A 17987-nucleotide genomic window follows, 5' to 3' on the forward strand; every position below is an offset into this window, starting at 1 on the left:
GACTCATCCCTTTACAAATGGAGACAGGGAACAGAGAATGCTGTGTACTGACTCACCCCTTTACAAATGGAGACAGGGAACAGACTGCTGTGTACTGACTCACCCCTTTACAAATGGAGACAGGGAACAGAGAATGCTGCAGACTGACTCATCCCTTTACAAATGGAGACAGGGAACAGAGAATGCTGTGGACTGACTCATCCCTTTACAAATGGAGACAGGGAACAGAGACTGCTGTGTACTGACTCACCCCTTTACAAATGGAGACAGGGAACAGAGAATGCTGTGTACTGACTCACCCCTTTACAAATGGAGACAGGGAACAGAGAATGCTGCAGACTGACTCACCCCTTTACAAATGGAGACAGGGAACAGACTGCTGTGGACTGACTCACCCCTTTACAAATGGAGACAGGGAACAGACTGCTGTGTACTGACTCACCCCTTTACAAATGGAGACAGGGAACAGAGAATGCTGTGTACTGACTCACCCCTTTACAAATGGAGACAGGGAACAGAGACTGCTGTGGACTGACTCACCTCTTTACAAATGGAGACAGGGAACAGAGAATGCTGTGTACTGACTCACCCCTTTACAAATGGAGACAGGGAACAGAGAATGCTGTGGACTGACTCACCCCTTTACAAATGGAGACAGGGAACAGAGAATGCTGTGTACTGACTCACCCCTTTACAAATGGAGACAGGGAACAGAGAATGCTGCAGACTGACTCACCCCTTTACAAATGGAGACAGGGAACAGAGAATGCTGTGGACTGACTCACCCCTTTACAAATGGAGACAGCCTCACGGGACATGGACTTGGGGTAAGACACGTTGTGATCAGTTATCGATGTAAACAGCTCCTCCTCGTCCTCCCCATCAAACGGGGGCTGGAACCAAGTGCACACAACATGTTCACTTTTCAGGACTTCTTGTTTCCAAACAATACATTTTTTTTACTTGGCACAAAGAAGGGGAAAAAAACAAAAAACAAAGTGTTAAGATTAAAAAGAAAAAAAAAAGAAAAAGAAAAGAAAAAAAAAAGGACAAGGACTGATTGCACATTAACCATGGTGAAACATCTTCTGCTGGCATAAACAGTCAGCTTCTATGATAGAAGAGAGAAAAAAAGAAAAATAAGCCCCTTTTTTTCACAGGCTGGAACAGAGTAGTAACAGAGAGAATGAAAAAAAAAAGAAAAAAAAAAGGGCTATGTAGCATTTGTTTACTTACTCCCTTTGTTTTTGAACCACACTGTCTGCAGAAGGTGAATTTCCCCCAAAATCATGTTTCATACAACCAACATGACACAGACAGGAGCCTGACCAGCTCTGCGCAGAATATTGGTCAGCTTAGGATGTATGAAAACGGAAATATGTATGGCTATTTTAAGTATGGTATATTTATAGGATATCTTGTTCCTTCAACATAAAGAATGGTACCATATTTTACAGACAACAAGGCACTTCACACAATAAGATGCATCCCCTGCATTAAAAAACATTAAAAAAGGCAACTTTCTGTGGGGATCGACCCAAGTAGGCAGCCAGCTGTGCAAATGACCTTGTTTGTAAAGTGCTAAGAGCTTGGTCTCTGACCGAGGATAGGTGCTATGTAAGTATCCACATCATCATCACCATCAAGTCACCACAAGCTGTGACTAAAAGTCACTGACCTGGCCAGCTAGCATTTCATACAGCAGTACACCGTATGCCCACCAGTCCACAGACTTTCCGTACGGCTGGTACAGAACAATCTGCACACAACAATGTGCTATTCAGTGACTGCTGCCCACACAACACATATAAAAACAAGGTTAAACAAACAATGTGACCACTTGCAACAAGACAATCTGACACTGCTTGGGTAGACACAACTGCATCATTTTTCAATTATATTTTGTCCCTTGCAGTGAAGGGTATAATTCTCAAGAAAAGCAAGTGTTATCCAATTCCACATAAAGTCATCAATACAGCAAAGCACATACCGGGTAATCAGATTTCATCAAATCCAGAGAAGCATCACACAGTAGAATCTACTTCAAGGAGTATAAATAAACAAGGATAGGATCATATCATTCAACAGTTGCAAGGGATTTTTATAATTTTGCATACCCCCTCTCCCAACACATACACATAACCACACACACACAAAATAATGGACTGCTCTCCTTACAATGCTGTGTGACTTGAATTTTCGTTAGTGTTATCGCTTAAAATTCAGTTTTAAAATTCATCATATCTGGAGCAATCCTGCCTTAATGGCAGGGTGAAAATTCAAGACATAAAAAACCCACTCCCACATCATCAAGTGAACTTGGGAGCTGCAGCCCACTAAGGCCAAAGAGAGATGGGAAGCAAAACAGTAAAATAACACTGACCATTTGTCCTGCTATGCTGCGCAGTGATGGCGAAAGCAACTTGCTCAGCAAAAAGTTCATGTTGACAGTGCACAGTAGCACAAACACGCAGGCAGACAGATAATTTTATGTCACTACACTTCTTCAGATTATCCATATGCACAATCTACAGACTGTCTCACTCACATCTGCCACACACACACACACAAACTTCCTCTCTGTCTAGCAGGAACACAGATATTCTTATAATCTCTGGCTCTCCTACACACCAGCACTCTCTCTCTCTAACTGGCACAAACAGGAATTTTGTACATAAACACACTGAGCAGACAGTTATACCTCGGGTGCAATGTAATCGGGAGTGCCACAAAATGTGCGTGTCGTCTTGGAATCGAGCATGCCCTCTTTACACATTCCAAAGTCGGCAATTTTTATGTGTCCCTCGGCATCTAACATCACATTGTCCAGTTTCAAATCTCTGCAGTAAAAAAGCACACAGCATTAAAGGCTTGGTCGTCATCTGTGCAAAGCTGCTGTCCTGCATTCAAAACAGTGAAAAAGCTGCATGCACACTGGTTGTTAGTCAGAACTTCTTGTGTGTGTGTGTGCCAACACTGCACCACATCCACCCTCAACAGGTGTTTATGAGGCAGGTCAGTCAGGCAGAGTGAGTAACAAGAAGTGGACAGACACCAAGAGAGAGAGAGAGGGGGGGTGGGGGGGGGGTGAGAGGGAGGAGCAGAGGGACAGGGAAACATTTATAAGAAGAAACAAACATTATGATCAGACCTCAGATGGATTTCTCTCTCTCTCTTGCTTTACTCATTATGTGACCTCATCACTATATCAAGCTACAATTCCAACAATACTAGTTTTACACATCATCAATTTTCATGAAAAGTATTCATTAGGTACATGACAAAGATGATGGGATGCAAGAAACTGAAGAAAATGTAGCAGTTTGTTCCCATGTTGGGTGCAACAATGTAACCCTTCAATGTAGGTAAGTTATCCAAGATCTATCCTAAACTCTTCATTTCTAAATGCATGTATCAAATGACACCCTCCAGAAAAAAAAAAAAAAAAAAAAAATTAGAAAAGAAAATCTGGCCCAAGTGCAGTGATGTTCATACACACAATCCTATGATATACTTCTGCTTCTGACCTTGACCATTCTCTAAGGTTTTCAGCAGAGGTTAAAAAACAACAACAACAAAAACTGAGAGGGTTGAAAAAAAAATCTAACCTGAATGTGAACTGAATCAAAACACAATACATAAAATTGTATATGATAACAGGCATACCAAAAAAACCCAACCCCAAAACAAAAAAAACAAAAATTCCAACCTGCAAACCACACATATGGTATAAGTCAGTATTTTCAATAAAGATAATGGCATCATATGTTCAGTAGAATCTGCTTCTGAGCGGTGTTGTCTGGGCATGTTCAGATCTCAAAGAGCCTTTCTCACCTCATCCGTTTCAAACTGACCAGCGTAATGCAGAATCTGTTCTACAAAGCAGTATAGCAAGTCTATCCAGGCTTCCCATACAGCATGTTCCGTGCACACAGCATGCAAAAGGGAATGCGTAGGAACTCTGTGCTAAGAAGGGCTATTCCAAGCATAACCTGTTCAGTTCTCCAGTTGTCTGGAGGGCTTTGTTCAGGGCTTAGCTGACAGGTGGCAGGAGGCCAGAGCTGTGCTTTGCAGACACTGAAATGTCCAGCTTGGTTATAACAGCATCATACACCGTACCACTGACTTTTCAAGTTGCAAGAAGCAGAAAGAGCGAGCAATACTTTGTGTGATGCTCTATTTGTAAGCATTGACAACTGGCATGTCAATAAGAGACAGAGAGAGAGAGAGATAGAAAGAGGGTGAGAGGAAGAGAGAGAGAGGGAGAGACAGACAGACAGGCAGACAGACAGACAGACAGAGACAGAGAGAGCATGTGCATGTTAGTGTATTTCCATGAAATGCTCACCTGTATATGATCCCCTGATCATGCAAGTAGAAAAGACCTATGGCAATTTCAGCTGCATAAAACCTGAAGACAATGGAACACATCTCTGTTATTTCAGAATATATACACAGGATGCATGTACATAGCTTTCTCTGTGCATGGCTGTAAATGCCTCGTTATAATGTAAATGAATACTGAGCCAGTTTCTGTATTTCAAGAGAGTACTTGATTTTTGAATCCAACATACTACCTGAACATTTCTCCCTTCTCCACAAGATTTATCAAGCCCCCTCCTCTTTTCTTCTGCTCTATCAGATACTTCAGTTCCTTTATATATCATAGATAAAACTAGGTCAGAAGTTACTCCTCTTTGAGGTTTGTTGTTCATATCTCTGAAAAAAACCCAAACAAAGCAAAACAGAGCCAAAGTTTTGTTACTTTTGTTGCTTTCTGACGCTGTTGCATCTCAGCATCTTCTTCCTGTGCTGCCTTTCTTCTTCTTCATGTACTGCTTCTTTGTCATCTTTAACATATACAGTAACAAAGTCCACACAAGGAGTCACACACACACACACACACACACACAGAGCAAAAGGAACATGGGGCAAATCACACAGAAAAGGCACTGTATCTAAAACACGTGTTATGGTGTGATACATACGCAGCCACTGGCTCCTTGAACTTTCCTTCTTGCTGTATTCGGTACATGAGATCCCCTCCGTTCACATACTCCATCACAAAATACAGACGGTCCTGAAATACACACAACCACATCAGACAGGATCCCAGCTGAAAATCTACCTTTTTTCCCATTGCAGTTGGAAAATCAACATTCTTACCACTGCAGTTAAAAATGTTTTTTTAAAATATTTTTACCAGTGTACTTAGAAAAGTTATATTTTAACAACTGCAGTTAGTAAATCTACTTTTTTTTCCATCACAGTTACATTTTAACCACTGAGTTAGAAAACCTATCAGCCTCCCAAAAAGACCAATTTGATGGCCAACCTTAACACCATCAACACTGCTGATATGACCCAAAATCCTCTAAAGGGTAGCAATGACAACATCAGCACTCTCCAGACTGAAGCATATATGGAAGGACAGCAATATCTCCACGAAACTCCAGATCAGATTCCGGTGTGCGCTGGTATATTCGATCTTCCTGTATCACACGCAAGACATGGACCTTTACAGCAGATCTGGAAAGAAGAAATCAAACCATGGAAACGAGGGGTTATCACAAGATGCTGAACATCAGGTACACTCATCACATCACTGATGAAGAAGCACACCAGACCATCAAGCAGCACACTGAACGTCATGAAGATCTGCCAACATCACTTAAGAAAAGAAAGCTATGCTGGTATGGCCACAAAACAATAGCCTTGCCAAAACAATCCTCCAAGAAGCTGTTGAGGGAGGTGGTGTGTGTCCATCGAGATCGATGATGACCATCGTTGTCATCCAGCTGGGGGATGGGGGGAGGGTGGTGGTGGTGGGGTGGGGAGGGGGGGATGCTCATGAATCTATCTGTGAATGCGCAGATGGCTGAATAGTCCAATCTGCGCATGAAATGTTCGCTGACAGTTGGGGCAGACAAAGACAGGCATATCATTGTCAGGGAGCTTGTTTGCCCGTGACTTTCTGGCCTGCCTCTTCTGAACAGCTGCAGCAGTCCTGTTGGCCTCGCACAACTTGGCACCTTTGTGCACAGCAGTGCACCATTTGTCACGGTCCACTGCAGATTCCTCCCATGAGTCAGGGTTGATATCAAACGCTTTCCGAGAGACTCAGAGTATCTCTGAAGCGCTTCTTCTGACCTCCATGTGATCTCTTCCCTTGTTGCAGCTCGCCACAGAAGAGCCTTTTGGGCAGCCGATGGTCTGGCATGCGCGCCACGTGTCCAGCCCAGCGAAGCTGGGACTGCATCAGGATGGTGAAGATGCTGGGAAGGGTGGCTTTTGCAAGCACCTCCGTGTCTGGGGTCCTGTCTTGCCACTTGATGTTCAGTAGCTTCCTGAGGCATGTTGTGTGGAAGTGGTTCAGCTTCTTGGTGTCGAGGAAGGTAGGTGGAGGGTGGAGACAGAAAAACATGATGGAGTGACAACACTGCACAATGGACAGGAAAACAGTTAGCAGAGACCCAGGCTTTGACACACAGCCAACAGACCTCAAGGGATCTGGTGAACAGTTCTTTCTTTTGTAAGGCGCCCCAATGACTCTTCACAGAGTCCAGAGAGACGAACAAGAAGAAAACACTTCCTGGTCACGTGAAGTTTCCATAATCAATTCAAACAATCCTGAAACTGTATGTACAATTATTTGGGGTCTTTGAAAGTACCACATAACTGGGGACTTGAAAAAAGTGATTACTTTCCAAAGAATCTGTTTTGATGCACAAACAGAATATAGGTACCTGGAGGCACAGGCATGTATTGTGTTCGGTCAAACACATTCAGCTCATACACCTTAAGAAGTGAACCAGTCACTAAACAACATCTTCAGCTATCAAGATTGTACATGAAACTGAAACTCTCCAACTATCTTGAAAGAAAGAGCTATGTATTTAATTTGGTCTCACAAACATAGCTTTATAACAAGTGAATTTTTCCCAAACAATATATTCTTATTATTGATTCTCACAAAATGAAACTCTCCAAAGTAATTTAGAAAAAAAAAGTACAAGCTGAAACCATAAGTTGGAGTGACTAGTTTCTGCAGTAATGAAAAATTTGCAGCAAGGGTGTGGGTGGTGTCTGCTGGGGGTGGTGCTAACTGACACTTTGTACAAACCAAATACCAATTTATCCATATCACCCAGTTGCTTCCCTTGGACTGAATACAGATATTTCTGTACTGCAGTGATCCCATTCAGTTTTCCTTTCTCAGTCAGCTGCATTCTCACTTGGTGATTTTAGTTTTGTTGGCTTTAACCTTTGCATTGTTCTCCGATGTTATCAAGGGAACTGAGTGTGTTTCTGAAAGATGCTGTGTGCGTCTTGTGCACGAAGCGTGGCTTCAAGTGAGCACTCAGCTGCAGCTGGGATGGTCCATGATAAAGAAAAAAAAATCTGTACAACAACAGAAGAGTACCCCCCACCAAAACACATACCATTCATGTGTTATTACTGTAATGATATTCATGTGGACGTTATTACTTAAAGTGTCTTATCTATGTGTACTGCAATATTACTTAGTCTTAATGTGTACTGCATTATTACTTAGTGTCTTTATGTGTACTGCATTATTACTTAGTGTCTTTATGTGTACTGCATTATTACTTAGTGTCTTTATGTGTACTGCATTATTACTTAAAATGTCTTATTCATGTGTACCCCTTCAAACAGGGCACATGGCCTTTCCTGAATAAAACATCATCATGAGGATGATTATCGCTACTCCCACTGCCTGGCACTGACCATGGTCTGAAAGCAGGAGTGCAGCTGGACGAGGAAGGGGGGTTTCTGAGGCAGGGCCAGCACCCGCTTCTCGATCATGGTGCACTCCACATCGTCGTCCTGGATGATGACGTCCTTCTTCAGGATCTTGATGGCGTACAGCTCGTCCGTGTCCTTGCGCTCTGCCAGCACCACCTGGGTGCACACACACACACACACACACACACACACACACACACACACACGCGCGCGCGCACACACACACACACACACGTACACACACACACCCTAATATTTCATTCTTGTGGCACAAACGTAAGAACAATGGGATATCCCGCCCACAAGGACATGAACCAGATGGAACTGCACAGTTATAAACGGTCAAAACATTTCGCCCTTCACAAACAATGCTTTCCAGTGTGCATGCATGCACACACACACACACACATGGGCTTCACACATCACAGTGCATGAAACGTGTACATATGTGCACGCACACTCTCACGTACTCATGCATGTACTCACACACATGTAAACTCACAATGTGTGCACGTGCAAGCGCACATGCACACCCACTAATACACATACTCATGCACACACACATACACACACATGTATACACAAAACATGCACACACACACTTATACTCTCACAAAATTACACAGGCACACACACACAGAAACATACACACACACATACATACATACATACACACACAAACTAACAACAAAAATTTCACCATATCATTCAGATAAATACCACAGAACTAAGGTGGCAATGTTCTGTGACTTCATATACAGTACAACCTGACAGTATGGTTCAGATTCACAGTCAGTACAACCTGACAGTATGGTTCAGATTCACACAGTCAGTACAATCCGACAGTATGGTTCAGATTCACACAGTCAGTACAATCCTGACAGTATGGTTCAGATTCACACAGTCAGTACAACCTGACAGTATGGTTCAGATTCACACACTCAGTACAACCTGACAGTATGGTTCAGATTCAGTCAGTACAACCTGACAGTATGGTTCAGATTCACACAGTCAGTACAACCTGACAGTATGGTTCAGATTCACTGTCAGTACAACCTGACAGTATGGTTCAGATTCACACAGTCAGTACAACCTGACAGTATGGTTCAGATTCACACAGTCAGTACAACCTGACAGTATGGTTCAGATTCACACAGTCAGTACAACCTGACAGTATGGTTCAGATTCACTGTCAGTACAACCTGACAGTATGGTTCAGATTCACTGTCAGTACAACCTGACAGTATGGTTCAGATTCACACAGTCAGTACAATCCGACAGTATGGTTCAGATTCACACAGTCAGTACAACCTGACAGTATGGTTCAGATTCACACAGTCAGTACAACCTGACAGTATGGTTCAGATTCACACAGTCAGTACAACCTGACAGTATGGTTCAGATTCACACAGTCAGTACAACCTGACAGTATAGTTCAGATTCACTGTCAGTACAACCTGACAGTATGGTTCAGATTCACTGTCAGTACAACCTGACAGTATGGTTCAGATTCACTGTCAGTACAACCTGACAGTATGGTTCAGATTCACTGTCAGTACAACCTGACAGTATGGTTCAGATTCACTGTCAGTACAACCTGACTGTATAGTTCAGATTCACTGTCAGTACAACCTGACAGTATGGTTCAGATTCACTGTCAGTACAACCTGACAGTATGGTTCAGATTCACAGTTTGGGTACACGTGGCAATGTCCTCTGACTTGAGAAAGACTACACAAGAACAAAAGACAGTTAACGTGTAACAACTGATCCACCAACTGCAAATGATTGACACTGGTCAAGGTGAAGTTTGTCACAGCACATCAATGTATCGTCAGCTGTGGAACAAATAAAGGCCTGAGGTGCAGTCACTTGCTGCTAAATGCAAGCTATTTTGCCTCATCAGCAAAGTAATGCAGGACACAGTGTGATCACTTGCTGCTAAATGCAAGCTATTTTGCCTCATCAGCAAAGTAATGCAGGACACAGTGTGATCACTTGGTGCTAAATGCAAGCTATTTTGCCTCAACAGCAAAGTAATGCAGGACACAATGTGATCACTTGGTGCTAAATGCAAGCTATTTTGCCTCAACAGCAAAGTAATGCAGGACACAGTGTGATCACTTGGTGCTAAATGCAAGCTATTTTGCCTCAACAGCAAAGTAATGCAGGACACAATGTGATCACTTGGTGCTAAATGCAAGCTATTTTGCCTCATCAGCAAAGTAATGCAGGACACAGTGTGATCACTTGCTGCTAAATGCAAGCTATTTTGCCTCAACAGCAAAGTAATGCAGGACACAGTGTGATCACTTGGTGCTAAACGCAAGCTATTTTGCCTCAACAGCAAAGTAATGCAGGACACAGTGTGATCACTTGGTGCTAAATGCAAGCTATTTTGCCTCAACAGCAAAGTAATGCAGGACACAGTGTGATCACTTGCTGCTAAATGCAAGCTATTTTGCCTCATCAGCAAAGTAATGCAACACACAATGTGATCACTTGGTGCTAAACGCAAGCTATTTTGCCTCATCAGCAAAGTAATGCAGGACACAGTGTGAAGTTCATTAACATGCAGAAGTGTCCATTCCATCTCATCTCCAGGCCAGATGGTAACGTTATTTAAGATGGATATATATACACTCTCCCTATGAACTCCCAGCTGCTTGAGTGAATTGTATTGTATTGTATTGTATTGGACTGGATTGGATTGCATTGCATTGTATTGGATTGGATTGCATTGCATTGCATTGTTTTGTATTACATTTTGTCAAAACAGCTTTCACTGTGTGAAATTCAGGCTGCTCTCCCCAAGGAGAGTGCGTTGCTACAGTGCAGCACCACCCTTTTTTCTGCCTGTAAGTGTATTCATTTGTACATCAGAATGGATTTCTCCAGAACTTTGCCAGGGACAACTCTTTCGTTGCCGTGTTTTTTTTTTGTTTTATTTTGTTTTTTTAATGTGTGCTCAGTGCTTGCTATACACGGCACCTTAGTTTATCATCTCATTCAAATGACTAGACACCTCAGTTTGATTTTCCAGTCCAACTTGGGAGAAAGGAGCAGGACTATTGTGCCGCCTTCCTCCTTCAGTACTGACCTTGCCAAAACTGCCCTTGCCCAGCACTGTCAGGAAGTTGAAGTCGTTGGCCCGCACCACGTCCTGTTTGTTCAGGTTCTTCAGTGTTTCTGCCGGAGGTTCCCGTTTCTTGTCGTTCACTTCTGCCTTCTGTGTCCACAAAAATACAAGGACAGAAAAAGAGATAAGCCTCAGACTAAAGAATATATCATAGCCTGCGTAAGTGTTCATGGCAATATAAAGGTCTGATGGCCGCCTTTCACAGCTGTAGGGGCAGTGAACTGACTGTGTCTAGGGCTCTACAAAGGACGGCAGTGCCCAATCCTCTCCTTCTGCTGCTCTTAAACTTCCTTGACCAGAGTGAGGTACCCATTCACAACTTGCTGGAGTCAGGAAAATAAGAGGGAAGTGCCTTTCCCAAGGACACAACACCATGTTGAAACGGCATCTTGAACTCTGATACCTGGTGAATGCTGGACTGACTGTTTCTGCCAAAGTTCAACACCCCTCCACCTAGCAAGGCAAAAATAGTAACATATTCCTTAATCCATACTACCTGATTGCAGAAAAAAGTCTGAAAGAAGTATCTACACTTCTGCCATTCACTGCTGTGTGTGAAAAACAAAAGTGCCAGACTTAGTTCCAGCGGCTGTGTAATCAAACACCTAAGTCAACGCATGTAACAAATGAAAACATAAGGATGAATGCAGGAAGCAGGATTATTAGTTCTGTTATTATTGAATTTTAAAATCCATGAAGGCAAAGACATGTTTCTTGATCAATATGGTAATGAATGCAGAGGAAGTAAAGAGCACAATATCAACGGCTTAATAGCTTAAGAATTCACTTTAAGGGTGCTTTTATGACTGCTGTAGAAAATGACTGATTCAAACAATGGTTAAAGATTACAAGTTCTGCCTTTGAGGAGGTTCCCAACTTCTCAAGCATGCTCTGTCTTCTAGGAAAAATTCAAATGGTAATAATGCAAGCTATGTGTGCATTTGTCTCCTAAAGAGTAACAATGTTTGTTCCATGTTTAATCAGCTGGTTTGCTATGTGTGCCTTTGTCTCATGAAGAGTAACAATATTTATTCCAAGTTTAATCAGACTGGTTTGCTATGTGTGCCTTTGTCTCCTGAAGCTAACAATGTTTATTCCGTGTTTAATCAAACTGGTTTGCTATGTGTGCCTTTGTCTCCTGAAGCTAACAATGTTTATTCCATGTTTAATCAAACTGGTTTGATATGTGTGCCTTTGTCTCCTAAAGAGTAACAATGTTTATTCCATGTTTAATCAAACTGGTTTGCTATGTGTGCCTTTGTCTCCTGAAGCTAACAATGTTTATTCCGTGTTTAATCAAACTGGTTTGATATGTGTGCCTTTGTCTCCTAAAGAGTAACAATGTTTATTCCATGTTTAATCAAACTCATTCCATCCCACAGCTACATGCCTGCCACAACTCCCCTGGACCAGCATTATATGAGACCACTGCAGAAAAAAAACAACCCAGGGTGCTTCACTAAAGCAGCGAAAATCGATGGAGAACTGTTTTATTTCATCGCTCAGACAAAGCTTTGTTTTCACGGTTCCGCAATCCGTAAACAGTTCAGTTTCGAATGCCATCTGTACCAAGCAAGAATGAACGAAATCAGAACAGTGTGCTGGTACAAGAATGCTGGTACCGGGTCCACAGGGGAAGTAATCATGGTACGAGTTAACTCGTACCTGGGGTAGAATGAGTTAACATTGCTGACTACAGGTCGGACCCTGCAGGACAGGGGACTGTGAAAGAGGACTAAAACAACACTGTCATAAACGACAAACCAAGAACAACTGGAACAGCTCACAACTCATGCATCCAAAAAACATTTCAAGCGTGTGTATGTGTGTGTTTGTATGGTTGTTTGATGCATGGCTGTTTCTGAAAGCTGGGTAAATGCAAAACCCAATCGGGAAAGTGAATTTTCCTGACTTGCCTGAATGGGCAAGTTAAAAAAAAAGAAAAAAGAAAAAAAGTTAAAATTGAGCCTTGGGTTATTATTTCAATATTTGGCATTCAGCATTTATGTATGGGATCGCTCTGGTTCCATTTTACAGGCTGTGCTGAAGTCTTTTAAAGTGCACTGAATGTCCTCAAAACGGATTCTGCTTTGCTACTAACTTTCCCCCTGCGGCTGTATCTGAACACATGCTTTTCGTTTTGACGCTGCGTCATATTATAATGCATTACTTTTTGTCACAACAGAGTACTCTGTGTGAAATGGTGGCTGCTCTCCCCTAGGGTAAGCGCCTCGCTACAGTGTAGCACCACCCATCTCTCTCTCTCTCTCTCTATATATATATATATTATTTATATATATATATATTTTTCCCCCCTCCTATGTTCTGTTTGTTTTTTTTACTGTCTGCTAGTGTATCAACTTTACTGGCAAAGTGAATTTTTCAACAGAATTTTGCCAGGGACAAACCCTTTTGTTGTCCTGGTGACCTTACTTTTCCTATCCCAAGCACTGAATGACTATAATAACAAAGAACTATACAAACTAAATAAGCAAACAAACGCTGATGTCTGGAACAAATTGAAACATAAAGCAGCAGCAGCTGAAAAAAAAAACAAAAAACAAACCATAAACAAAAACACCCCTCCCTGCACCACCCCTTCCCTGCACACACACACACATACACAAAAGCAAAAAAAAAAAAAAGCAAGAAACCAACAACAACAACAACAAAAAACCCCTGTGAAACTCAACAAAGGCAGCAAAAAACCATTCCAAAGGTAACGACTGGAAACTAAACAAAAACCTCGAACAACCCACAGTACATCAGGTTTCCAGCTGAACACACTGGTCAGAGCATGGGACAACATCCACACATCTATTTTGTCCTCCGATGCGCTGGAATGCTTTTCCTCCACACTACTTTCTATACAGGTCTTTTTGCTCCCACCCCTGTTCACACCACCGTCGTGAGAAAATTCTCTGTCCACACTACTATCTTCAGATGAGTCTTCCTCCACCAAACTCAGTCTCTTGCGGACGTGATGCATAAAGGTGCCTATCATGGAGGGGTGGTGTGTGGAAGTTTCACCTTCTGAGGTCCCGTCCTCCGGCTGAAAAAATGAAGCAGCATCAAAGCAACAAACAACCCATCCCCTTTCCTCCACACACACACACACACACATAAACCCTCCATCCCCACCCATCAAACCCAAGCCATATCTCTATTGCTTTGATGCCATTTTAACAATCTTACACAAGTGAATTGTTTTTCCTTTTGAATTTCAAGTTCCTTTCCTTTGTTTCCTGGTGGGTGCAACTGCCCAGTGGTTAAAGCACTTGACTTTCAATCTGAGGGCCCTGGGTTCGAACCTCAGTAAAGTTGTCTGGTGGGTAAAGGGTGGAAACTTTTCCGATCTTCCAGGTCAACGTATGTACAGACCTGCTAGTGCCTGAACCCCTTTCGTATGTATACACACACAGAAGATTAAATATCATGTTAAAGATCCTGTAATCCATGTCAGTGTTTGGTGGGTAATGGAAACAAAAAAACAACAACAAAAAACACCCAGCATGCCACATCCCTGAAAATGGAGTATGGCTGCCTACATATTGGGGTAAAAAAAAGAAAACAGTCATACATGTAAAATGTTACATATCTATGTTTGTATGTGTGTGTGACTGAAACCTGACAATGAAACAGGAAACAAATGATGAACACCCAATGGCAGCTGTCAGTCGGCTCTGTCCAGGTAGGATGCCTGTTGCACAAATGACTCCGTGTTTGTAAAGTGCTGTACTTTATAGACTATCCGTGTTTGTAAAGTGCTGTACTTTACCGACTATTATAAGGCCGTCATTTTTTTTTCTCCTCAACTTCAACAAGTCCACCTTTACGATACAGTGCCTCTATTGGATGGTAAAAATCTGCTGAATTGCTGTCATGTATCAAATACTATAGAAGCAGACCTCTGAACGTGAAAATGATATTCACAGCGATGAAAACAAGGGACTTTTCCATCCAATTGCACCTACATCTGTGGGAGCAGTTGATGTCAAAAGGAGAGCATTCTTTTATCAAAACTGACTAGTTTCCGTATCAGCCATCACACATGGGATTCAAGACGGCTGAGACCAACAGAGCAGAAAGGCAAGCAGACGTCGCAACATGTGCAGAGAGTTCTGATGATGCCAGCTAGGCCTCTCCACATCGACTGAAGGTGCAAAACAGCAGCAGTGACTGCAATCAACCTCATCAATGCTCTTTCAAAATTGTAACCTTTTTTTACTTTTGCTTATCGTTTTCATGTGCGTCTTATAAAATGCTGCGCCTAAAAATATGCTGTGCCATATTTATTGGTAACACCAGACTTTTTTTCTTTTGTTTTTTCAACGTGGAGGGTGTGTGTTATCATCTAAAATGCTCTGTAGTCAGCAAAATGCACAGTAATACACTTGCCAAAACTGGCCTCCAACCAAAGAGCAGACCTGGACTTCATTCAAACTCATCAAGCTGTTACTCTCTATCACAAGTGAGACAGACTCTCCTCCCAAGTGCTGTTCAATCACAAGGTCAGCAAGCAGCAGACTGAGTCCAGAATTAGTCAGCAGCCACCCACTGTTAAGTGTTTAACTGAGGAGCATGTCGGCCAGCCCTGCCTGTCGTCTGGCTGGGGATCAAAGGAAGCCCAATGGAATGCAGTACAACAGTAAGTCATCAACAACCAAATCTGCTGGGTGTCAGTGTCACTTCTGCATTAAATTTTGTGCTCTGCTACCTCCTAAGTTCCCTCATAATTATGTATGAGTGGGTTTTTAAGAGCATGACCATTCATACTCTGCCATCTAGGCAGCCATACTATGTTTTTTCAGGGTGCGTGCATGCTGGGCATGTTCTTGTTTCTGTGAGCTGAGTGGGTTTTTAAGAACATGACCATTCATACTCCACCATCTAGGCAGCCATACTATGTTTCTTTTTTGGGGGTGGGGGGGGTGCATGCTGGGCATGTTCTTGTTTCTGTGAGCTATCGAATGTTGACATGGATTGTGGGATCTTAAACAAGCGCATTTGATCTGCATGTGTATTACACATGTGTGGGGTGGGGTGGTGGGGGGGGGGGGGGGTATTCAGGCACTAGCAGGTTTGCCCATCTGTCATCCAAGGTTGTCATAGCTGAGGGGTGGCAATGGGGACAAGCTCCCATTGTCTCTAAAATGCCCCTCAAGGTGCGCATCTCCAACAGCCTCTGACAACTAAGTCCAGCTACTAGCCTGCTCGTGTGGCTTAGATATAAGCCCGGCAGAACTGCTACTACTGACAGGAGATGGGGCGAAGGCGGGTTACCTGGTGCCTGAAAACCAGTGCTTTGGGTAGATGGGGCTCATCAGTCTGGGAAGACAGCTCATCTAAGAGAAAGAAAACTCTGATCTCAAACCTCTGCTGCCTTGCGGCCATACCCACTCATAGGAAAGGCTTCGGGAGTCAACCCTGAGGAAAAATCTGGAGCCGGAGTCCCCAAGGCAGTCCGAGGCTGTATACAGCAACATTCTGGCAACTCCTGTGACGGCACTGGAACCATGTGTATCGGCACTTGCCTTCCCAATGGACCATTCCAGCGACGTGGGGGGGGTGGGGGGGGGGGGGGGATCTGCTGCATGGCTAACAGCTTGCCCTCTATACTTACTTACCCAGGCTTTGCGCTCTGCCTATATATATATATATATATCCTGGGAGCTGCGTGTGGTCTGAATTTAGGATTTGAGAGCTCCCTTTAGAAAAAAAAGAAAGGAAAAAAAAAAAGAATAGGGAAAGGGAGCACAGTCAGGACAGCACTAAATCTCCCCCTCTCCTCCGGGCTCCCTCAAATAGAAAACAACTGCCTCATCATACTTCTACAGCAAGCATATCATTATCAGGAAAAGCCACCTTTTTTGTTTTTTTACCAAGTCAATCAATCCCACCTGCATTTTATTTTTGATTTCCTGAATGCTCTCTGTGATGTCGTCGGTGACGGGGACCCCATAGAACTCGCCCTCCTCCTGGTTGAGCAGTTTGAACCAGCCGTCCACCGGGTTCTTGATCAGCTCTGAAATGCCGAAGGACAGCGACCCCATGAAGTCGTTGCGCGAGGTGCGGTCCCAGTCCCACACCTCCAGCGACAGTCGTTTGGAGTAGTCCCCCTCTGACAACTCACTGAAACAGGATGCAAACGTTTCCTTAATATCTTTCCACACAACAACAGTATCCTTTTACACAATTTATTCGCGAATGTAATCACTGAAACGTGATGCAAACGTCTGATGTTATTCCAGACAACACTGACTCCTTTTAGACTGATAAAACCTCTGTCTGACATCATTCTAGGCAACATGTCCTTTCTGACAACCTATAAGATGATTTTTTCATAACAAATGAAATCACTCAAAACATAACGCAAATGTTTAATATTTTTCCAGACAACAGGGTTATTCTGAGACAATTAAATCGTAAATCATAACTTAATGAAATCACTGACGCTTAATGCAAGTGTAAAATATCATTCTGGAACAACTTGGTCCTTTTAGATGATTAATTCATGAACAAATGATAGCATTTAGTATTGTTCAAGACAACATGTTACTCCTTGACAATATATTCATGAATGAATGGAATCAACAAAACATAACACAAAAATTCAATATTAATCCGGCCAGCAAGTCACTTTCAGACAATATAACAAAATCAAGCATGTGCACAAATAAGACACACACATTATTATGTTCTACAAAGAAAATATATTGAAAGTTAACAGTGGTACTGATATGAATGATTCTAGAAGCAGAAAATACCCCCCCACCCCCTACCCACTTATGAAATCGCATTAGCATTGACAAGTTATTTCATATACACAATTGTACACATTTTCAACAAGGGTGACATTCTGTAGCAAACAAGAATTAAAGTCAGATAAAAAATTAAAAAAAAGAGTAGCTGATAAATAATTCAACAAAAGGTAAACCCAAAGCTGAGAACTAAACAAAAACCACCCGAACCAACTGTTTTCATTTCTTCAACTTTTGTTACTGTTCATTTGTATAGAAAACATGTTTCTGTTACGTCTACCACTTTATACTGAAACTGTTGAGAGCAAACAGCTGAAATA

The 17987-nt window shown here is 42.5% G+C and overlaps 1 protein-coding gene across 3 annotated transcripts in view; it reads right to left on the reverse strand.

The window, feature by feature from the left end:
* The window catches only part of LOC143290149 (calcium-dependent protein kinase C), an 84579-nt gene that overhangs the window by 13289 nt on the left and 53303 nt on the right, over positions 1–17987 (reverse strand). For all 3 annotated transcript variants that reach the window (XM_076599462.1, XM_076599468.1, XM_076599455.1), the window contains 8 exons: positions 16807–17038; positions 10868–10996; positions 7750–7923; positions 4989–5080; positions 4349–4411; positions 2702–2840; positions 1679–1759; positions 786–893 (listed from right to left, as the gene is read on the reverse strand). In XM_076599462.1, coding sequence (XP_076455577.1) covers positions 786–893; positions 1679–1759; positions 2702–2840; positions 4349–4411; positions 4989–5080; positions 7750–7923; positions 10868–10996; positions 16807–17038 — 1018 coding nt within the window. The remainder of the gene's footprint in view (positions 1–785; positions 894–1678; positions 1760–2701; positions 2841–4348; positions 4412–4988; positions 5081–7749; positions 7924–10867; positions 10997–16806; positions 17039–17987) is intronic.

Source organism: Babylonia areolata, chromosome 1 (genome assembly GCF_041734735.1).
Source record: "Babylonia areolata isolate BAREFJ2019XMU chromosome 1, ASM4173473v1, whole genome shotgun sequence".
In the NCBI taxonomy this organism is placed as follows: Eukaryota; Metazoa; Mollusca; class Gastropoda; order Neogastropoda; family Buccinidae; genus Babylonia; species Babylonia areolata.